Source organism: Ammodytes marinus, assembly GCF_949987685.1.
Source record: "Ammodytes marinus genome assembly, chromosome: 2".
Classification (NCBI taxonomy): Eukaryota; Metazoa; Chordata; class Actinopteri; order Uranoscopiformes; family Ammodytidae; genus Ammodytes; species Ammodytes marinus.
The window spans coordinates 18241326-18265828 of record NC_137231.1 but is presented as its reverse complement, the minus strand read 5'-3'; the positions used below and the strand labels follow the sequence as shown (position 1 = coordinate 18265828).

General features: G+C 44.0%; 2 protein-coding genes across 4 annotated transcripts in view; both read right to left on the bottom strand.

Annotated features, from left to right (window-relative positions):
• The window catches only part of ap1b1 (adaptor related protein complex 1 subunit beta 1), a 28146-nt gene extending 26180 nt beyond the window's left edge, over nt 1–1966 (bottom strand). The window contains exons 1-2 of one of the 3 annotated variants that reach the window (XM_080037559.1): nt 1935–1966; nt 220–280 (exon numbers count right to left, since the gene is read on the bottom strand). In XM_080037559.1, coding sequence (XP_079893685.1) covers nt 220–256 — 37 coding nt within the window. In that variant the 5' untranslated portion in view covers nt 257–280; nt 1935–1966. Of the gene's footprint in view, nt 1–219; nt 281–1645; nt 1665–1848; nt 1858–1934 lie in introns of those variants that run through there. The other 2 variants (XM_080037560.1, XM_080037558.1) reach the window with 2 other exon arrangements.
• An 851-nt stretch (nt 1967–2817) lies between these two features.
• Nucleotides 2818–24259, bottom strand: gas2l1 (growth arrest-specific 2 like 1). Its single transcript, XM_080046103.1, has 5 exons — nt 23067–24259; nt 14252–14359; nt 10263–10359; nt 9090–9399; nt 2818–7630 (listed from the first exon to the last, which is right to left on the bottom strand). The coding sequence occupies exons 1-5, from the start codon at nt 23769–23771 to the stop codon at nt 5551–5553; spliced, it is 3300 nt and encodes a 1099-aa protein (XP_079902229.1). The 5' UTR covers nt 23772–24259; the 3' UTR covers nt 2818–5550.
• Between the last annotated feature and the right edge of the window lie 244 nt (nt 24260–24503).

The window sequence follows — 24503 nt, the reverse complement described above, 5'->3', positions numbered from 1 at the left end:
TGAATACCTTCAAAATCTTTAATTGAATAATCACCTTAAGCTTCAATATATCCAAAAACATTTTCCTGAAACAACCAAATGGCTTAAAAACAATACAATGGAGGCCATAATTGAGAACGGGAAAAAAGAATAATGTAACTTGACACTGAACCTCAGTCCTTACATGTTAAATAATGTATCCTATGAATAAATAAATAGGAGAATAGAAAGCTATCTGACCTTTCTTGGTAGTGGTGAAGTACTTGGAGTCCGTCATCTTGGATCCAAATTGTCGATTTTCCTGCACAAAACAGAGAGAGGGGGTGAGTGGAAACTTGGGATCATCATATAAGCAACAGGAAATACTAGAAGTGCAAGCACAGCAGGGAAATAAAAAGGAATTCCTGCCTTCTACTGAACAAGTGGCAGCTATTTATCAGAAAACAATGGATTTTGTCACGAATACAGAGACACTGATATCTCCTCTTTGAAAATAGTTTTCCTTGGTCAGCATGTATGTGGCCATTATGTCTTCTACCGAGTCGACGTCAAGTGTTTCCTACACAATGTGACTTTATGTTCCCCTTTCACAACAATGGTCGAGTTAAAAAAAGGAAACCCAAAAGAAAGAACAGCAATTCTGATTAAAATGTGAAACATCCTCCTGCTTAAAAGTAAAACACTTTTGACCATGCCATTTTGTGTCTCACTCACTGTGGAGCACTTTTAAGAAACATATGGCTTGTTGTGCACACATTCAATACATTTCATTCATATTATGATTTGTGATGTTAATAACTGATGCTTTTATTCCACTGGGAGCCATCAGTAACTATATAATTATAATAATGCAAACAATACCTTAAAACAAATACTGATTTGGGCTCTGGCATTTGCCAACATTCAGTGAAACAGATAAAAATTAGTATAGCTAATAATTGAAAAAGTCTTTGATTAATAAGACTGACTTCCCACTTTTTGCCAGATATAAATAATCCATAACATAACACAATATAACACAAGGCAGCTGAAATATTAAAAATTAACACTGCCTGTCTAAGCTTGGATATAATCCAGCTAACGTAATTGAAATAACATTTAATTTAAGGAAACTTTAAAAGGGACAATGGAGTAAACAGAGTCAACAGTTACTTTATACCACGTCTAAATCAATGGCAGAGGCCTATCACTTATTAACGTTTCCATATTGTTAGTGACAATGAACTAATAGCAACAAATTGGAGCTTGTGATTGATCTAACGCAGCAGCTGGCTGTGTTAATGCATTACGTTTCAGAGAGCTGTCAACATCACACAGGATGTTAGCTTCAAGTCAACCGAACACGTAGCAGCTAGCCGGACAGATAGCTGAATACAGTACGCCTGTACGATAATACACCTATACACGCCATTATAATGCCATAAAAACACTGAACCGATACTGTACTATCCGGTAATTAGCGGGCTGACAATACAAGTTCTTCACACTAGCTGACGTTAAGGTATAAGGCTAACGAAAAAGAAGTACAGGAAAGGTGCGCTAGCTGGCTAGCATCAGGGTACCATGACGTTAGCATAGCAGGCTCGAGTGTGTGCTGCTAAAATATGTTCTGGTAACGTGAAGAATGTTTACTAAGCACGAATAATACGGTAGAACAATTACTCACGCATAATTGATTCGCCCATTCCTGCATGATTGCAGAAGTTACGGTTTATCTCAGTGAATCTGGTGCAAAATGCTAACGGTCTGCTGCGGTGTGCCTGTCAGTGCCACTTGCACAGCTGAGACATGACCTTCTAAGTACAAGCTTAAGGAAGCCTTTGCCGGGATACTTAAGCTCTTAATCTAGCAGCCTGGTTTAAATCTTACCCAAACGAATGAGCGTACCTTCTGGGGTTAAAATTAGACTCGCCACACAACGAATTCAGAGAAGAAAACGTCCACAAACATCTTACCGTGACAGAAGCAGCAGGGGCAGTGATGGCCTTCGTCCCCTCCCACTTGATTTACTTCCGTCTTTCCACAAAATAACGTTGGCAAACACACCAGCAACGTCAGCTTTCATTCAGACAGGCTCATTCAACGGCTCTGTGAACAATATGTTATTTACAACCAGTTCTTGACAGTTTGTAAAGATTAGCAGTAGTTGTAGCCTAGTGGTTGATGTAGTAGGATAGGCTACATAACACAATCACTTGCCTCTAGAAGTTGACAATAAGGAGAAGTTTACAAAATATCAAATGCAACTTGATATCATTTGAATACACTAACAAGAAGCTTATCAATACAATTAAGAACAAATTAAGTAATCCGGTTCTGGTAATAGGCTATAGACCACTCGGTTAAATTGGAAACAAAATAAATCAATTGTTAAACTGAGTGAGTTTATAAACTCAGTGTAACCTTCACAAAGGTAAGATTTATAGAACTGTTTTTACTTTTGGTTATCTATCTTTATTTCACAGGCTCAAATCGAGAAAATGTTTATCCTTCAAACACATCGACAGATATAACAATTTTGGAGGGTAGAACAGCAATTTTATACCCTGCACAAACTCAAAGGAAGAGCATGGTATAATTGAATTCAGTTGTGTTGCATTTAAATCAGCCCAAAGAGATCAGATATCAGTCAACGGGACAAATTGTATGATTAGACACATTTTTTTCTACATCTAATGCATCAAATAAATTGTATAGTTGGTAATCATCCAAATTCACATTATTGGTTTTTCTCAGACAGGCTGTGCAGAATAAATCCAAACCCAATCTTTTCTGCTTTCTGCTGTGAACGAATCGCAACATTAAAAAAATTGATGACAGATTATTCATAACTTCAGAGGAAAGTATTTATTACAAGAACAACTTAACAGCATTTTCAACTTCAAAAAACAGTGAAATGTTGCAGTATTGCTTTTTCATACATACAAATTACACAATGTCAAGCAATCTGTACATTAAACCAAAGTTTTAGTGAAAATAACTTTAGCAAACAAGAAATTGTCTGGTCATGAACATTCATGTTTTTTGATGATTTTGCTGATTAGGGATAGAGAGAAGGAGAGAGGGTCTGATGAAATTACCAACATTGTGCAGGACAACGAGCAGATTATGTTTGGCCATCACTCTTTTTGTGACAAAAAAATGCAATGGCTTGTTTGAATGAAGTCACAGTTCACATAACTGGTCAACTTTAAACACCAGCTGATTCAAATGAAAATGTCCTCACATAAGCCGAAACAAATCTTAAGTCAAAACAATAACAATACATGAAAAGATCTGTTAAACGTGAAACTGATTACCAGCTCCATATCGAATTATTGTAGCCTTAACAATTCTAAAACATCATAAATGTTTTGTAGCAATGAGGGGGTCAGCATCAAATCAAATTACTCTGAATATTGCAAAACAGCCCAAATTTTGTCTTTATGTTTTTTCTCCTGGCAACAAATTATTTCTCTGCACACTTACAGCTCCCTTAACAGTACACAGATGCCGATACTTAATTTCATAAATAAATAAATTAGACCAACATCCCTCCTCTCTTCACTCCAACTCCGTACATTTTCTCATACAGTATGTACATAAATATACCCACACTCTTGATTCCTAACCTACTCACTGTCAGTGCCCTGCAAAATGATGTTATTTTATTTTTTTGACATTGTCTTCATAATCTCACTGGGAGAGATATATACTAAAACCATTGTAAACACATCAAAAACAAAATGTCCACCAAAATAATTGACAAGATGTTTATGGAAGTTAAGAGACTTCTACAGGGCACTAACACTTCAATTTCCACTTTCAAATATATAGTGCACACCTGTTAAATACCATAAAAAGGAGTACTGTAGCTGGGGTCTGGCCTCTCAAACGCTTTAGCTTCACAAGAGAACCCTGATATCCAGTTACAGCATCTATAATTCATGCACTGCTGCACACATCCAGACCCTGGAGTCAAAGTCATTCTTCATCCATTAAACCTCACCTTATAATACCATTGTTAATTGGCTCAATTTCGCGCCAGAGCATTCTTTTCAAAAGTAGGGAAAAAAGTGTGCTGTGTGTGTCAGGGAAAAGAGTTTCTCTTTTTTACTGTGAATAAAACCGTCGTTCTTTAGCCACTAGATGTCACCATAGATTGTGCCATGTCTTTGAAATCCATTGGCTAAAGTAGGTTATCTGGCTTCTTGTGTTTCGAAACAACTGCAAGGATTCAGAGGAAATACATTATATATCTGTATCATGAATTCTACACCTACATCAAGTATAAATGTTTTCGCAATTGGCAATGTTCCTCACTTTTGTTCCACATTCACACTCAAACTCTCCAATGTCTATTATCGTTAATGATGGCAATGTAGTGTTAACTGAATAGATCTCAGTGGTGTTGAGCAAAAACATTCAAAAACTAACCTGCGAACACATTTTAAGGCAAAGAGAATTGTCAAGGCATTTCCAATACCGATATTGCATAGCTAAGGCAGCACAGAACTGATTATAGTGAATATGTACATTAAACTGTATACTCAATGCCTTTGTATATACAAATTACCCACATCCTTTAGTGAGCACACCAACATGTATTTACACATTCATTCTCCTAAGCACCCGACTTTTGCACTTGTATACATGTAGCATTGTTTTTCCATAGTGCAGTTTGGTCAGGGGAAAAGCTCATAACATTTGTGTTTCAGTGACAATGACAGAGTGATACAGCCTTTGCCGCTCCTATTATTTTTAACAGTAACAAAATCCACTTTAAAGTGAAAATATAGTTAAAATGTTTTACTGCATTAAAAAAAAAATCTTGTAAAACCTGTAACAGAATACACATTTGAAGACATGTATCTAACTTGACTACATAGGTTGTTGTGAAAAGCTGACATCAGACATTAACACAGCAGAGAACTGTACAAGGAGTGGTAGTGCATGCGTGCAGTGTTTATGGAGTCAGGAGAATGATGGAGGTACCTTTCCCTATGTAACCTATGAGTATTTTGTAAATATGAGTATGCTGTGATGTATGAAGATCACTAGTGTGGAAAGACTGCAAATATCACAGTCATACCAGTACTTTGACTATCAAGGCAAGCGGAGATGCAGTGGCTAAAGAGGGAGCCAATCTATCTGACCAAAGGTTTAGTGTTTATGGTTTAGTTGCAGATTTAATTCCCTGGCACTTTACCATGCCCCTTAGTGGGGCACATTGAAGCACATATGCTCTCTCTCTATCTCTCTGTATCAACCATTGGAATTTCACAAGTGTCTTGCAAAAACAGAAGAAAAAAAGAACACCTTTTGATTGGCAAAAGCAGCCCCATGCACATATGACAAAAAATACAGTAAAATTAACATTAAAAACCATTCCTTTGGTAATAAATAATTTGGCTTGAGTGCAAAATAAAAGCAATGTGAATCTCCTGCATTTTGTTCAGGGGAGAAAATAAGAAAAAAAGGAGTGTTAGACATGCAATGAAAACAGTCCATAGTCCATTTACGAGTCTTTTTTTCTTTTCTTTTTTACACAGTAGTCAAAGTTCATGACATCAAGCCTTTGTGTCATTTGTGCTACATCCAAGCTTCAGCGTCCAGGCTCTCTGACTGTCCGGAGTACGAGCAATCTTTGTTGCCCATGGCTGGGGACCGTGGTTGCGGATGGATCATATCTGCGAAGGCCTGGTGCAGGCCCTTGCATGTGGAAGGACGACCGGTAGAATGCGAACTTTGAGGGGACATAGGTGGGGTGTTGTATGGGGAAAGCGTGTCGCGATGCTGAAGATCTCTGTAGCTGACAGGGGTTGGAATACGCGAGGGACCGTTTTCCGGCCTGTTGTCGATGCGAGGCCTGATCCTGGCACTCACACACCTGGAGATAGGGACTACCCTGTCTCCCTTCTTTTGCCCTTTCTTCGACTGACGCACTTCTCCGTCGCTGTCCCCATTGGCCAGGGGTGAAGACGGTGGGGGAGATCCAGAGCGTGATTCGCTCAGGCTTAAGCACATGGAAGAGTTTTCACTAGAGGAATCCTGGAAGGAGTAGTCCTCGGAGGGGTGAAAGGGCACGGGTGACGGACAAGCCTCTGGGGGCGGCAGGTCGTCACTGCCGTCCCCGTTTTCCAGGTCATAAGGTAAGTTTGGCTGGTGATTCTCCAGAGGAACATCTCCTTCAGGCCCTGTGCCCCAGCCAGTCTGACCCTGCTGGCCGGTCAGGCCTAATCTAGGAGGAACATCTCCATGGTCTCCATTCATATTCCTACAGTGGAAAGCAGGTTGTGAGGGGACCTGACCTAACCTTTCTGACTCTGCTTCTCCATTACCAGGAAGGTACAATGGAAGTTCCCTCTCCTCGATGGAGCTAGAGATGGCTGGGAGCTTCCTTAGACCCCCTCCACGCTCCCCCCAGTGCTTAGGCTCTCCTTGACCAAAGTTGTGTGATCCTGCAACATTGTGTCCATGAAGTAAATGTAAGGGGTCCTCCAGTGGGAAGTGACGGGGATTAGTTCTCTTGGATTCCCTGAGGTCAGGCAGAGTTCCTATCTTTGCCCCCACGTTCAGGGAAGAGGAGGAGGAGTTGGAAGAGGAATAGGCAGAGTCAGTGACATTAGGATCAGTAGGTACTGTCACCAACTGTGTCCCAGCTCCCTGCATGGTCGCTCCTCCTGGGGCTCTGCTACTTGCCAACTCTCTAACCTGCTGTGTGTTGGCCAGAAACTCCGCCTCAAAGCTGCGATACAAGTCCAGCTCCCTGTCGGGGTCTAGGGCCGGCAGCATCTGGAAGCCCAGTCCGTCCTCCTCTGACTCCTGCCGCTCGAGGCCAGACCAGTTCCTTTGGTGGACTCGACCAGAAGGCCGAGGGCCCTGTAATGTCCGAGCGGAGCGGGCAGCATGATGGTGCGAGTTGCGGGGAGATGAGTGAGGTGACCGTCGACCACTGGAGGTGACTGGCGGCAGTAGTCTGCCTCTACCAATGGAAGGTGAGCGAGGGGCAGGGGGTCTGGGAGTAGTAATAGTCTTCTTGCTAGGGCTGCTGCTGTTGTTATTGTTCTGGAGCCCTTTAATAGGTGAGCTAGAGCACGAGGATGATTGCCTTTTGGTGAGACCAACACCTACTTTGGTAGATGAGGGAGGCCCTTGTTTGGCCCGAAGGTCCTCCCTTCTCTCTGGCTGTAGGGGCTGAGGGTCTTTGTTGCAGGAAGCGGGTGCCGGGCTGGTATCACTGGATCGACGAGTACGGCTACTACTAGATATCTTACTCTGACTGTGGGAACGTGCAGCATGGAGCCTCCGTGAGCTCTCGTTTCCGAGGGAGCGCCCCCTCTCTGTGTGGAAGGTTCGAGGTCCATCAGAGGATCCTTGGGGTGGATTGGGTTTGAGTATCGGAACGAGTGCAGAACGTTCCCGTGACTGGCTGCGTGCACGGGGCAGTAAAGGTCGAACGGATGGGCTGTGATTTCCAGGTTTAGGTCTCTCAATCATATGCTTTCCTTCACTACGATTGACAAGCAGGATTACTTCATCACCAGAGCGCCTTGCGGCACCACCATGAGAGTACCGCCCTCTTCCTCCTCCTCCTCCTCCCTTAGAGGAGGCCGTAGAGGAGTCACTGTCTCCAGACAGGCGTCGTGTCAATGGCACTGACTCCTTATTCCTACAACATAGGGAGAAAATAAAAAAGTTATTTTTACAATATCATATTCTGGATCTCATCACATAGCAGTGCCATTTGTCATCTAGGCAACACTGTCATGCACCAGTAGGGGCATCAGGTTTAACTTTAATCAACTTGTGGAATTATCTCATCTTTACTGTATGTAGTTAAGAAAATAACATTTCAACTTATCACAATGGACAGAGCTTATTGGCTTGTATTTACCCGACTGCATCAAAGTATTCGGTTGTTATCTAGTTTCTATGCATTAAAGAAAACTTCAATCAATTTAGGGGATGACAGCATGGTGCAGCGCTGTGTTTTGAATTTTGGTACATTTTTGTGTTTTTAAATTTTGATTATGGTTTGGCCTTTAAGTAGTATTTCATTACTCAAGAATTAAAATGTAATAAGGTATGTATTCAGGCATGGTAAATCGCCTGTTTGGAACCCACCTGTTGACCTATTTCCCTAGTTAGCTCTGACCAGTTGTCTAGGGATAGGGGTCAGATTAGTCTTTATCTAGTCTGGCGCACTTGAAAGGGGGATGCCCCACCCACACAGGGTCAAATGAGCTGTTGACTTGACGTCTAGCCTGAGCTACTGCTCAGGACATAGATGAGCCACACATTGGCTAGAAGCCAAAGTAATCCACCGCTCAGCTCCAAATTGTGTTAAACAATGGCGCCGTCACACTCTGACATATAGGGAAGGTATTTGTCGAGATGATCTTTCACCAGCCTCATGAAGAGCATAATCAGCAATCAGCCGCTTCATACAAAGGTCAGACCGGGTCTGTTTGCAATGGCGAGACGAGAAAGGCTTGAGGAAGAGCTCACACAGAATCACGGCCATCTTTAGGCAGTAAGCATTATATTTGGTCACGGAAATTTGTTCAACAGTGAATGTTGTTGGTCTGTTCTGTACGGACCACAATTATTGCATGTGTGTCAATGTGTGTTGCTCTTTCTGAAGGTATCTTCCATTTTTTCCCTATTAAAGTTTTTTTGGGGGGAGTTTTTCCTTCATCATGTGCTGTACAGATTGTAAGGCCCTGAGTCAAATAGGTGTTTAATTGATTTAAATTGATGTATTTAACTTACGAAAAGTAGAAAAAAGAACAGGCAGAAAGAAGAGCTGAGTGAACATGTTTTGTTGTCTACCGTGTAGCCACTAGGAAGTGCTGCAGGGTGGCTGAGTGAGACAGATTTATCTGGCCAATGTCACCTGAGATTAGATAAATCTGCTCTGGTCTAATCTCTGGCTTCCTGGCATGTGTACTATTTGCTGTCTATATTCCTGGTTATTTGTGTGTTTGTGTTCCTTTCTGTCTGTTCTAGGGTACAAAAGTGCAAGCGACAAAAAACTGGACGTGGATACTTGAGAGAGATTCATTTCTTATCATGATAACACACATATCCCAACACTGATTCACACACTAGCATGGACACAAACTAACCTGAGAGGATTAAAGTGTCTGGGCTCTGAGCGGTCTCGTGGCGGCCGTGGGAGCAGAGTACGCGCTGCTGCGGAGTCCAGCTCTGCGGGGACAGAAGGGTTCTGAGAGCAACCGGGCCGCGCTGAGGGGGAAGCAGCACATGGAGCAGAGGAGGGCTCTAAGGAGCGCTTGTCAGGTATTTTGTAAGGTGCAATGCCATCATTTCGCCAGTGTGGACCTGGGCTGGTGGAACGGGAGGAATGGGCACTGGACGACTTGCTGTGGCCTCCCTGACCTTGGCCACTGGCTTTTGCTTGGTGGTAGCGGTGGGCTGGTGAGACAGATTTACCACATGTGTTTACGACAGATCTACATTGTCAGACAGCAGGTACAATCAATCACCAACGGTTGAAGTAATTTAGAGGTGCAGAAACATTTCAAAGCTGACCACATCAAGGTCCTTGAGCTCTTTGATAGCGGCAGAAGATAACATTAATCTTTTATTGTACGCTTCCTTTATCCAGTGACATGGACCACATGTGAAACTAGCTCACCACAGAAATACTGATGATCCCACATTTGAGGGGGAACATTTATAGAACACACAAGGCCTATCTCTGCAACTTAATACTCTATGATCTTCAACATGGTCTCTTGTGGTTATGATTTCAGCCAGTTTCAGCTGTCCAGGCCAGACCCTCGCCTCCCAGTCTTCACCACTTCAGCAGCAGCCACTACAGTTACGGGCATGTACCACTGGGCTTTGTGCTACTTGTGCAAAGTGAGTGTAAACAGTGAATGGGTACAACAGGTGTCCAATATATAAGCAAAATATGACTTTGTGTTGAGATGAGTTGCTTCAGAGATGTGTGGGACACACTTTCCATTAAAAACATAATTTTGCAGTCTCCTGGCATGTCTAATTTCAGGATGAAACTGTTGCTGGGAAATACAGCAAATGCCAAATCAGTCAACAGCAACAATCTGAATATGTGAAAAGACGGAATGAAGAATAATAGGACTGAATGCCAAACCCTAATTGTCAACTATTCTGATCATAACAGTATCTGCTCCTAGTCGGAATAAATGAAATCCTATGTGAATCATTTGTTCATAATTTTAAGTATGCAACACCGAGGCGCAACAATGAAGTTGTTTTGTATGGTGCTGACGGGCAATGGGAAGTGACCTCACCAAAAGCTGCACAGCGACACGGGTCATGCTTGTCCAAATAGTGCTCTAATGTGTCCCAGCCCCCTCCAACACGCACCATCACATGAGTACGAAGGACCTGAGGGAGGAAAAGAGAAGACAAGGCTTCAATAGATTAAACGGCAAAGTAACATTCATTCATGCACAAATAAAATGGTTAAACCTTTTCATATATAGCCAACCACACACGCTGCACAACTCAATAGATATGCAAATGCCACAAGTGGGGCAGCTTGGCGAAGGATGGCCGGCCCTCAGTGTTACGTAACATCTAGATGCACCCCTGCCTGTGCCCCTGCCTCTCCCTCCCCCGCACCTCCTCTTTCTCCCACATCACCCCCAGCTGCTGCCATTATGAGGGCTGTTCATTGCCATGCCAACTCACAATTAAACAGAGTATGGTAAGTGCTGTGAAAGGCATCCTTTTTTTCCAGCCTCTCTCTTTCTCTCATGCCTCTCAGCTGGCTTCCCCGTGTTTTCAGAGGGTTGCAGGCTGAATTAGCATGGTAACAACAACTCGCCCCTGCTGTCCCCTCCGCTGAGGTTTTAGCTATCGGGAGAGAAGCAAGGAGGAGACCAGGGCAGCCATAACAGAGGGGGAGGGGGGTTTGGTGGATATGTCACTTGGTCCTTTTTTTCTGCTCTTAGAGGCAAACACATGCACAAGATGAGGCCGAAGAGCCTCACTCCTTCTGGGTAGACGCTGCCTTCACTGAAGCGACACAATCCGACTGACGTGAGATGCATCCCTCTGCCTCGAGTTGTGTAACAAAGTCTGCCGGACACATGTTTTAAAGGTTGTACCCCTGTCTATGGGGGTAGGCGAGGCCAAGCCTTAATGGCAAATCTGCGTGGGCAGAAGTGAAGTTTATTTCCACCGGATCCAATGTGGAAGATCGTCTCTTCTATGGGTACCCAAGAGGCCGCAGACGTGGCATGTGCACCAAAAGTTTGACTCCAACTTCTTTCTAATACAACACCTGCCAGTCCACTACAAGTCTGAGAACATTATATCTATCAACAGCTGATCTGCTTATCTCCATTAGACATACATTATAAACTGCCTTCTCTCTTGCTCTAGCCTGATGTTAGTAACAGGGTTACGGTTTGTTTAATGCTGCGGTACCGTCAGTAGCGGAAAGCAAGGCTGCATCAGCTACTATTGTATCATAATCATCACTGATATCAATTTCCAAAGTAAAATCAAGATACAAGTCTGCTAACAGAGATCTGCTTTACTGTAGAGATATAACTTGCAACAGGATCTTTGTGAACACAGCAGATGTACTTTATCTTTGTCTAAGCTGTCTTTAGGATGCTGTCACTTCTGACACTCGGATAACATTCTCTTTTTTGTTCACAGTATTATATAATACAGTTGTTGTGACATGGATAGACATGGCTTCATATCTTTATAAAAAAACTTAACTGTGGAGGAGGATTACTGTTACGGTAGGAACAGCTACTGGAAATCCAAATAAACAAATAGATGTGTTAAACCGGAGTGAGATCATTTCACAAAGAGGGTTATGGAGGGGTCTTAAAGTGCTGATTGTTTGATTTAAATGTTTCAAGTTGTCAGTTATAGGCAATATTAAGTGTTTTAATAGTCTTCAAGTAATCCAACATTAGAATGCGACAGTAGGAAGAGCGACATGAATATGAAACATTGTTGATTAAGTTGACAATTGTATATGATATTATTCAGCTATCACAACCTATTTATTATTGAGTTTAAATTTTGCAGCACACTCATAAATGTGATGATCTCGATAAAGGTATTAAGACTTCAAACAAAACAAATGTGTTTTATTGCATTCTAAATCATTTGTTTGCATATCCGACAAGCTTATGATGCATTTCCTCATTTTATACACAATACTGCAGCTCCACTGAGCGGTTGGCTGAGGCTGAATGGATGTTTTGGGACCATTTTCCACTTTAGATCTGTGGCTTAGCTGTCTAATTCCCAAGAACTCAAGGGGGTATCTCCGTCTTCAGCAGTGCACAGAGACCCAGTCCCCGTTTCTATGGCAACAGCGAACAGAGAGATTTCTTGTTTTCATTCGCTGGCCGTGTTGAACCAATTTCTCCCTAAATTCTGCTGGTTAGTTCCAAAATTAAGCTCATGATTCGTGTCAGCTTTTGTGCGCCACCACTGAAGGCATCTCCTCCCTCTAGTGAGAGACCTCCCTGGGGACAAAGACACCTTATTAACTCCCCCTCTCTGTTCATATGGCTCATCCGCCCATTTGCTTTCTCCACTTCATCCCCTCACCCAGTCCCAAGATCCTTGTCAGAGTTCTGGCACTTGAATAGTTGACTTGCCGGCTGCCCGCGTCCTCCCCCTCGCAGAAGAATAAGTGAAGTGTGTTGGCCGCACTTGTAGCTGCTACGGCATATGCAACGATCACTGTCATCCCCAGAGAGGGATCAGAGGAGGGTGGAGACGGCGTAAGGACGACTAATCTGACAGGTCAAAGGGGCCCAGACACCAACACACACACACACACACACACACACACACACACACACACACACACACACACACACACACACACACACACTACAAACAGGCACATTTAAACATGTTTGTCACATTAAAAAGGCTGTTCAAATTGAACATATGAGGTTCCAATATGAACATCCATCACACTCCATCTTAGACCAAATTCCAACTTCAACTTTCCCTTGCAGGATTAATTTAAAAGAGAAAAGTGTTAATGATGGCGTTAGTGTGTGTAATAACAACCCAGTTTATGTTCAGGACTTTATTCATCACAGACAACCAATTTAGTCTGCATTATAACAGAGTAAAATCAGGTAATTGTGTCCTATAAAGTTGGCCTATACAGTCAGCCTTTTATCTAGTCTTTCAAAAATAGAGATTTGTTAGATAGAGTTATTATTTCCTTACTATACACCTACTCAAATAAATGTACAGCTCATTTCTCAGACCGGGGTGTGTGTGTGTAATATTTCATCACATAGTGTGAATCACCTCCTCCTGTCCGGGCCGAGTGGTGCCACTAATAAGTGTGGTGAAATATTGCCAGTCAAGAAGAGCTATAATGTAAAAGAAGACGACCTGGAATGCGATCCAAAGAGTGCATTAATCTGGCCGGTGTACATTTGCGGTAAGCGAGACCAAATCGATGCAGCGGCCTTCCTGCCCGGACCTGGGAGGCCCTGATGTGGGTACAGTGGCAGCCATTAAACTGAAACCGAGACAAACAGTCGGGCAGAAACAGGCTACAGCCAAGATAAGGGCCACCTCAGGAAATGACCTAAAGCTCCTAATGTTTCTCAGTGGAAAAAAAAGTCCAGCCCAGTCCTGGGAGTGGGCCAGAAGCTGTCGGTTTGTAAACACTTGCATGAGAGAGAAATCACAATGCTCTTACATCAACTGTGCACTTCGCTGGGGTTTGACGAAGCCAAGCAGCTGAGTGGTTTTATCTGTTGCTCCACAAGCCCATACTTGAAACAACATATGATGCCATATGCCGACACCGTATGGTCCCACGCAATTACTGCCGGCTTCACAGTCTGCTGTGCTATGTGCCAAAGTAGCTTATATATATTCAGCTGAACATGTAGTGTAAAACTGGCTTAAAGGATGATTCAGGTTAATAACAATTAACTACCACTTTAGCTGGAGGTCAAATTGAAAGTTAGAACAAAAGAAATGCTGGTAATAGTCCATCATAGTTAACAAACACTATGTGTAAGCAAAATTATGGAAAATAACAGTGAAACAGGAGGAGGCATGTGCGTTTAAATACATTTTTTGGCAGGTGGTGGCAATTACCTGCAGACTAAGGACATGAAAAGCAGACAGTCACACACACAGTCTCTCTCACTCTCACTCTCACTCACACACACACACACACACACACACACACACACACACACACGTCTCATGGTTCACGGTGACAGGTTAATCTGTTCATGGTGGCGAGGGGGGTACCTACCCTTATGAAGATCAATGCACTGGAGTCTCCAACTTTGTACTTCCCCTCCGACACCTTGATCATGGGAAACTGAGCTGGACAGGAACATCGGCCCAAGATTTCTCGCACCTGAGGAGAACAAAACAGGGCAGGTTTAACATCCATAGGTCAACATGACACATACACACAAACACACCCGGGAGGAACCTGACAGCGGCCTCCTTACTGTTCTTCAGGCTCTGTGCCCCCATTTGAGATCATGCTTAGTCATATCTGAACACAATGTTTCAACAACACAATAAGCAGTCTTGGCTGTTGGGTTTATTGAGTATGTATGCGTCATCATCCTGTAAAACCTTTTCCCTCAATGCATGCACCTCCTGGGTGCCGCACCCCGCTCTCTTACCACACTAAAAAGCCCTGCCTGACCTCATCTCTCAAGAACATTTGGGCTATTTAGTTCACCGCAGGAAGTGTCACAAAAGCACCAAAATACACATGCGGCCATGCTAATGAATACTCTCCCTCGTACCCTCTCCAGGCTGATGCGTTACAATGTTTTTGGTTGTGACATCACAAACTGAAAGAGCTCAGAAAAACCAGAGTGGTGGCATTTATGTCAGCAGGCCATCGTGCTGCCAGCTGGGCTTTGAATCAAAGCTTTAGAGCGGGTGCCCGTAGCTGTGGTTGTGGGGGGTTTTGCTTATTAAGCAACTGCAGTAGTCAAACACACAACTGCAGGGTGGAGCAACAGGGCCTACACTCTCTCAGAGTTGGAGAGCTTTGATGTTTTTCTTGGCGTCGTTCTCAGACAAAGGCGTATGTGCACTTGTCGACCACGAGGGAAAGAAAGTAACACAGCGGAGCAACATAGGGGAGAGCACAGAGGAGTAACTGCTACATGACTGTGCGTGCAAGGACCGCTGTTAAAAAGGAGGAGGACGAGTGAGCTGTATTGATACTTATGTGATCATGCTGCTGACGTGTTGGAGGAAAACTGCAAGCTCCCACCCATTTGGCTGTTTACAGTGTACCTTTCATGCTGTATACATAGGGATATAGCTTGCGTGTGGTGTGTGTGTGTGTGCTGGTGGGTCTATCACATCTACACTATGGTGTATTCAGAAGATTAGGGAGGCACCTTGTTATTTTCCCTGTAACAGCACCCTTCTCTCGGTGTCATGCTAATTAAAGAGGGTGGAATCAGCGCTAAGCTGAGCGCCTCACCGGCCTCTCCTGTTCTCTCTCTCACCTGCTCTTACCCAGACTTCTTTTCTCTCTCTCTCCCCCTCTTTGTTGTCTCTCAGCCTTTTTATTTTTAGCCGGTGCACTAGTTGATCCCGGCCTATATTTGTCTTTTTTGTCTTTGTTTTGCTTACACTTTCTACATCTGCTCGCTCCCCTCTCTTTCTCTCCACTCTGTACACTCAGTCTTTCATTCTGTCCGTAGGTGGACAGGGTGGGGGGAAGAGGTGGGGGGGGGGGGGGCAGCCAGTGAGTTAATGGAAAGATTGCTATGGCAACAGACAACACACATAGCCTTACCCTTCCCGTTTATAACTGTACACTTTGCCTTCTTCTTTTTTTTCCATTCCTGCTATAGTGAAGCCTTTCTTTTGGCCCAGAGCTGTTCGACTGAGGTCATGCCTTTTTCTCTACTGTGCACACTTTGTCTCATACGTAACACTGAGCTGGGAGACATAAAGTGTTTAAATAATAACCAAATTAATAGCAGCGCCTGACACCTGAAATATTTACTCTGTGGAAGCAATGGCTTGAATGTGTGAACTTCCCATGTCTTGGCTGTGACAACAATGGGCATGCTCAGATGCAGTGAAACACACACACACGCGCACCAGAATGAGATAAAAATGGATGGTAGAAACAAGGTCACGCAGGAAACATGCGGAAGTGGGGCTGAGACACTTCGAAAAATAAATCTGAAGGATGAATTATAGATACATGCTGGTCACAAGAGAGACGCTTTCAGCATAGCTGCAGATGTCTGAGAAGGAAAAGAGAGAAAAAACAGCAGAACAATCCACAGCGTGCCCCTATACTGGGAATCTGCTGTATCTATCGTACGATAAGAATGCAGAGATGTTTTGGCATGAACATAGAGAGAAACATCATTTTTAAGAGGCTTGCTCAAAGACAATCGCCTTTGTATTGGGCAGCCGGGTTTGTCCCCCCCAAGCAGTTTAATGTGAAGAGCAAATACAGCACATATTGCTTTAAAGATCCCACTGCTCAGATTGCGTCATATCTGCTGCTCAGCACGATCAACAATCTCCTGCATTCCTTTCCTTCCTGACCTGCAAACATCTGAAGGGCCATTCATGGAAGAGATATGCTGCGGGACATGAGGGGAAACCCTTGGGGAAGAGGAGAGGAAATGGGAGGAGCCAGATAAAGATGTTTAGATTGTATTCCACATTCTCTTTTACTGGGTTGAAATGTGGAATAAAATGTTACACTGTATACTGTAACCAGACATCATACACTTTAAAGAAGCCACACATCCATTTTGAATATGTGTCTGTTCTTCCGACAAGTAAACAAGCAACTTAAGACCACACAGTTTGCTCTGGTTCCGTTATCAAACAAAGGTGTGCTTGCCTGCTATAATTGGCTCCTCTTTTTGATTGCTACATGAAGGATAATTACTGCCAAACCCCAACAGTAAAAACTCAACATTACACAAATCAGTCCGCAGGAATTTTCACAAGGGTGTTTCCAGTATTGGGCTTCTGAGAGACAATTGTAGATTGGTGAGTTCACGACAAAATACCTACAGCAGCTTTCAAAAGGTAAAGAAAATTGGGCGGACTAAAACTTATTACATTATATGTCGCGGTACATACGGAATTTAAAATAAAAATTAAATCAAGCCTTTTCTCTTGGCTCCTCTTCTTGCCCTGAGGATCTCTTGTCATGACAGGAAAGTTCCAAAGATTAAAATACTTCAACGTCAAATATGCAGCAAGAGAGAGACAAGACAACTACACCACGAGAGGGACAAATTTAGGAACTTGAGGGGTTATTGCTCCACCACCCACAGTAAGCATTCCTGAAGCCTGTGAACACACACTGAAAACAGCTTCATGTCAGAGTCTATCCTCTGTTAAACCCCTGGCCTGACAGCCTTTAAGAAAACGCCTCATCTGTGGACAACAATGCATCATCTCATAAACATGGGCAGCCTCCATTGCAGAAATGATTTCTTTAAACAACCCTGAGGGGGGGACGAATGATTTATTTTGTTGGAGCTGTAGCCTGAGGGGACAACCTGGAGAGAGCATGGGAACACATGTAGTTAGAGACGGTTAGCATGCTGGTCCAACAGGCCAGACCAGCATGGGTGGGACGGAAAACAGTTGGAGTTGGATAAACGCCTCAGGGTCAAGGTTATGTAAGTTAGCAGTAACCTTCCACAGGGAGACTAATATATTTAAAAAAATGCATACAATTTGGCATTGGGAGCAAACAAAGAGTGCATTAAAGCAATCGTTCAACATCTAAAGAAAAAAGCTTGTTTTATTTATTAGCAGCCGGTTAGCATAGCTTAGCACAACGACTGGAAATATGGTAAATAGGTTGCCTGGCTTAAGCAACAGCTCACATATTACCATGTCACACCTTGTTTTAACAACAAAACAAATAATACCTTTTATATGGGTGGATTACGTGCCAGACTAGTGTTTTTCCAGGAGCAATTGCGAAACAACCAGCAGAGACTCTGGGAACTGCAATGATCCCATAGATTCTAGAAGTTATCAACAGCGTCACCTCTAATATGAAATACGACATGTTTTTGAGTGAGTTTTAGAGATGCTTGTAGGATCATTTGGTTTCTTTGAAAACAACAATGCGAAGCTCTAAACTGAAGCTGCGGTAGAAAATAAATTAAGCAGATTTCACAAAATGTCACACTATTCCTTTAACTGTTACAATAAAAATAACAGGTTGCCTTGACAAACTCTATAACCTGTGTTGTGTGTTTGATCAGGGGGAATAATGTGATCATACTGAGCCTCATCACTAGCCTGGCTCCGCTGGCCTACCTACTTTCGCTCAAATTTAATTTTCCCTTCAGTAATAAGTCTGGGTCTGTGGTATATTCATGCGTTCCTGCTCGAACAGATTTCTACCAGTCCAATCAGCGAACAGAGGGCGTGGCTGAGAGTGATGACGTAGAGGTTGTGCGCCAGTTTCAGTTGTAGTCAAAGGAAGACAATGGATGAGAATACGAGAGAAGCTATTCAGTCTGTTGTGGAAACGCTGCCGAATATCGATAAATTAAAGCCGGAGCAAGAACAAGCTTTGCTGAGTTCTGTTGGTTTCCGGCCGGTCCCGGCGCAAGACATACGTCACAACCAAACGCTATGCGATTGGTTATGGCAGATCCGTTTGTCAATTGAGCAGTTCCAGACCTTCTGTACAAATGAAATTAAGTACGATGGTCTGGTAGAACCTAGAACCAGGCTACCTCATCACTGCTTCAGGGAAGCAATTTTCAGAAATTGATGCCGATCTTCTGGCCATATGACAAACTGCCCATCGGGGGCTAGGAGGATAGGGGGAATCTAATGGACATAAAGTGCTGCAAGGTCAATAACTCTATTATTCATATGCTTCTGCCAAACAGCAGTGTAATCACCCAGAGCAGCAAGTTGAACTTTATGCCAGTGTCTAAGTCATTTGCCAGTTTGTTTTGATGACGCTCAGGTGAGAACGCGCTTTTCCCTTCTTACAGTTGGCACTTGAAACCAGCCTGAGGAGGCAGCATGCAGGCAGGTGGAGGAAACATTACTCACAGACAAAAGCCTCTTCGGTTAAACCCAATTAAAATGCTATTTATGCAAAACGATCAGCTGATAGCATCAAACGCTGCAATAAAGGGCACAAAGTGGGCCATATGCAAAGTGCAGAGTCAGCTGTTTTCACCATCAGCCTGGTGCATGGAAATTTGTGTTTCTGTGCAAAAGTCTAGACTAGAGGGGTAAAGAATAAAATGCTTACCCTCCTAAAAACATGAGTGACACAGGAGGGAGAAAACATTGAAGGATGCGACGCTCTCTCAGCAAAGCGTACAAGTGTGACCCAATGCAAAGCATGATGACCTACTTTTTCCCTCTTTCACTCTGGCTCTCTCTCTACTGTAGCTCTCCCTCCCTGAGTAACATCCATTCCAGTCAAGTTTAACAGAGTGTACAGTGAAGTCACTCTAGGCACACTATCTGTTGTCTGCTCCCCTTTTTTCCCATTTCCTGAATGCACAGACTGGACAATAAGGTTAATGGAGCAGCGTGTCCATATAGGCACAATGCATGCATTTTCTATCTTGATGCCCCCACCCCCTTTGCTCTCTGCTGGTGTCTGAGTCTTTGATTGAGCCTTTCATTACCTCGCTGTCAACACACATCTCCTCTTCAGCGCCGCCAACAAGACATACTGTCCTTCTCTTTGCTCTATCATCACTGGCGGGGAGCGATATGGGGGAAGGGAATGGGGGCTCGCACGTATATGAACCGAACAAGGGCTGAATGTTGAAGCCTGGGGTGAGAAGAGACGTGAACCAGTTTATGTTACTGGGCAATAAGGAGGAAGATGCCGATGAAGGAGTGCAACAAAGACTCGGTCTGTTGTTTTATGCGCTCAAATATTGTGCTGTATTGATGCCTATGCATGCAGTAAACATGGTGACAATTCCAGAGTGCATTAAGGGGCTCAGTAAGTGTCATTTAAATTAGCACATGTATGTCAGTGTGGATAGCTCTGTATATTCACAGCTAAGCCCAGGGCCCGATTGCACCTAGAAAAAGTACAAAAAGGTCATTATCCTGTCATTAGATGACCATGTTTCTTTACCCAAGGCTGCCTGCAGCATATGAATGTACAGATCGAATCAAAGTCATAATCCCATTGATTGGGGATATGAAAGAAAATACTCTAATGCAAAGGTTAAATGTATGTGGATTTATAGCATTATAAACGCAGCTGCTGTCCCCTGAGAAAAAAAAAATCTCTAGAAATGAAGGAGGTGGGAAGAACATTTAGACTCACAAGTATTACAGTGAGTCAAAACTGTAATGAAGGAACTTACTTCCTCAACTGTGCAGTGTAGAGCCATCCCACGGTGAGATGAGTAATAACAAACCCGGATCAGTGGGAGAAGCAGTGGTAGTGAGTTTTTACAAGACCAGGAAAGCAAACTGGACACTGGACAGCCAACTGGATAGTGTTTTTAAGATTAAATGCCTATTGTATTTAAGTTGTGACACATCATGTTTGCATTGAGAGTCAGACATTTTACTGAGTCACTTTACTGACACACAAGCTGGGTGTACCGAGAACAAACAATATATGGTGCTACATTTGTCTGAATATCTAGATGTTGGCCTACTCCTTCTTTTTTTTTTTTTTAAGATATTTTTTGGGCATTTTTATGCTTTATTGATAGTGCAGAGAGACAGAGGTGAAATGGGGCAGAGAGGGGAGTGACATGCAGAGCACGACCGCGGGCGAGAATCGAACCCGGGTCCGCTGCTGGGCCCGGCCCGGGAGGGGGACGCCTTACCAACTGAGCTAAAGGCGCCCCCGTAGGCCTACTCCTACAAGGCAACTCTACTTCAAATGATCCTTCTGTTTGTATGTACACTACTGCACTCCTTAGATTAAGAAGCTGTAATCCTATTATCACTACACTTGTATTGTCTTGGTGAACTCAACAAGATTAGTTTGATCATCCGCCTACCAAACAGTGTATGGACAGATAAGCAGCTGCCAAATGCACACATCTGAGATGCCGTAGGCATTTTGGTGGAGCTTTTGCGTAATAACAACGTACTGGGGTTTACATTCAAACAGCTAACGTATGGAAATGACTTTTATCCAGACATCTGTTTGCTCTCACATTAAGTTTTCTCTAAAGAGGGTACTGAGCAAATTGCTGGGTGTTTTCATGGCCTGGTAATTAATAGGTGACATTTTGTCAATACTGTTATTGGATATGAATAGGGAGGCGGTCTTTGAGCAGGTTGATTAATTATGGATATTTTTTTATTAAAGAATCTCCCAAGTTTGTCACCCTGAACAGTATTCTTTACTGAGCTAAAAGTAGGCTGAATAAAAATGTAAACAACAGTCGTCTAAAAACAAATCCAAAGCATCCGGTGGAATTCAATCCATCTATAGATGATGTAGGAAAGTCTCCTCCGCCTGTCTGACTGAGTGCAGCAGACACACCGTTTGGTGACACAGCTGTGGTCCAGTGAAACTTAAGCCCTTTAAATGTCTTCCTCTCCCTCCCTCGTCAGTTGCTTGTGTCCACTATAGCGATGGGGTTTCCGGTAATAACGAGGAAACACTAATCTCCCGTAAGGCCACTGCAGCAGACAGAAATGCAGAGAAGAAGAGTGCAAAGAAAGAAGTATTCTGCAGGATGAACTTGTGACTGGTGTCATGGAGGACAGAGAGGCCTCGTGGCTGGCAGCAAGAAACAGAGTCAACTGATTGGGCGGATATCCACGAAAGCTATCAGACCAGCTGATGGAAGAGACTGTTTGTGTGTTATAATGTGTTTGTGTGCTAAGGGGTGTGTCAGTACGGATGACAGAAAAGGGAGAGACAGGAATATGCTGAGAGGCAGAGGCTCCTTTTTTTTTTGGTCCAAAATGCAGCCTGCTTGTATAATCCTCAGAGGCAGTCTGGGTAAGAGCAGAACACATCCTCCTCCTCATGATCTCATATTTCTGTCCACGGAGGTCACAACAGAAACCTGCCATGCTCTGCTCTGCTGCCTGACCAGCATAGTTCTACTCATCAACATGAAAACACTGACCTCTCCCCCTATTCACAGACACATGCTCAGCTGGTCCGTCTTGCCTGCTCATTAGCTTTGCCCCTAACAAGATATTTGCTTCTCACACGTGTTCATGTGTAGCAGCAGGCCCTGCCAAAGGTCAGCCACTGCAAACGGGATGAATGACGAGTGTCTGACTAAAGACAATGGTTTCAATTCTACAGGACAGGAAATGTGTCAGAATCAAACCGACCAAACGGAGGGGGGGGCATTTTTAGAAGTGTTGGTGAAGGAGCCGCAGAAGAAGTAGGCTACTCGATTGAGAATCTCTCCGGCCTGCAGTACAGTATCTTGTATTGATTCTTCTTGATAGATGAGCTAATTGACAGAGGCAGGAGATCTCTGGTCAGCACTTGCAGAGGCAAGCCTTTCTACAAAAATGCATCAGAATTGTCACCTAGTTGACCTATGACTTTTCAGAGCTTCCACAGCAAGAATTTTGGGTGGTGTCAAACACATACTGACCCTACAGGTGGGTAGGAATGCACCAGCAGGGTCTACAGAATGGATGCATGCACTCGCCCACACCCCAGGGAATCTACAAGGCGCCTGCTTTCTTCATGACACTGACCTGATATTTTCATAGAGTGTGCTTCACTTTTGACACATTTTTGTGTTTTACTGTGTTAAACAGGTGACGGATTGGTTTACTGTCAGCTTTCCATTGGCTACTGTCAAAACACACTGGATATTGTGGCCAAGGCCAGAGGGTGAGAAGCCTGTGAGAGCAAACCTACTATATTGCACACTCGTTGTAAGGACTGGTGATGAGTAATACATTTGCAATACGTTTATTACACTATTATGTCTACGATGACTTGCATGCATCATAATGCTGTTATGACACATTGAGGGTTTCAATGGAGTCAACTGGTGTTTATTCAGAGTACAATCTAGAGAGCTACTATTAGGCCTATACAGTGACTTGTCTTTATCTTGACTTTACTTATAATTTTTTCATGGGCAACTCACCAACTCATCCAGATTTCGCATGTCACATAAAACTCTCTTCTGCGGCCAGATGAAGGGCTCTGGATCAGGTTCTTCCTCGTCCTCCACGCTATGGCTGCTCTCGTTCCGACTGAAACACCTGCTGGGCAGGCTCTGCTCGGATGGCTCCCCCGCATCGCTCCGCAGGCTCTCCTCTTGGTCCCGGATCTCCTCCTCGATCTCCTCCTCCAGCTGGATCAGCATGGGGGCCAGCATGCCAAACTTGGCCCCGCGTCGCGCCACCTCAAGGAGACACAGAACAAAATTCTTCTCGTTGATTCTCTCCACCAAGTCGTTGGTCTCGAACATGAGGACATCTTTGATCCAGAGCTCCTGTCTGCACCAGGTGATGAAGTTGGAAACGTTGTCACGCGCGAGAAACGAGCCGGGGATAACGTTGCGCGACTGAAAGACAACATCTTTGGATGGCATCTTCATGGACTGAGCAGCCTCCGGGTATTCTAGCTGGAAGTCCTGTGCCGCGCGGTTCACGTTGTTGGCGTGCCGACAGAGGGCACAGCCCGACCCCAGCCCGTCCATGAAGGTGTCCGCGCCGATATCTAGGTCGTAGAGGGTGTTCAGCCATTCAGCCAAATCCTCCTTCATGGCGTACAGGTATTCCTCGCTGGATTTAAAAGGCCGTATACTCTTGTTGGCAGCGGACTGGATGTTGCTCTGATCAGCCATATTGTCAGATTGTGTAGCCTATCAATAAAGTATCCTTTTTAATTCCCGATTGTCTCATTGCACAACTGCGCTCCAAATCCCCATCCGCAGCACAATATAGCAAAATAGTCGTGTTGACGCACCCATGCCGATCTGCATGTGTGGTTCCTCATCGGAGCTCCTTGAAACCAGGCTTTGTGTTGTCAGAGGCATGTCGGGATGCAGGGCTGGCCGTGGCGCATGGATGCGTTTTCCGGATGTCTCGGCGTTTCCTTTTTTATAGCGCGCATCGCCGGGAACCATAGGAGTGAGAATGGGAACACCGATACACACCCATGCGACAAACAGTCATTCCACCCGGCGGCCGCTGGGTCCTCTCAACCGCAACAATCCACGTGTCACCATGCCTGTGCTCTCCGAGACGGTCTGTCCAGTCAATGGGCTCTTCATCGGTGGAATCACGACGGCTGAGCAGCGCGGCGGAGTCCGCAGCTCATCTTCCCTGCATAGGCCCGCCTCTCGCGCTGACTATATTGACCTGCTGTAGCTTAGACCAGCAGAGCGACTCGGTGGCACATCCCATTATGAGGGATAAACGCCCGGTAGAGGAAAACTTAACCCCATGTACACCAACTCAGTAACATACACTCACTCTCTACCATTGACAGAACTTCTTTATGTAGGCTACTCTGCTGCTTTAATTAACCACGTTTATTATTGATAAGACTATAGGCTATGAAAAACATATAATTG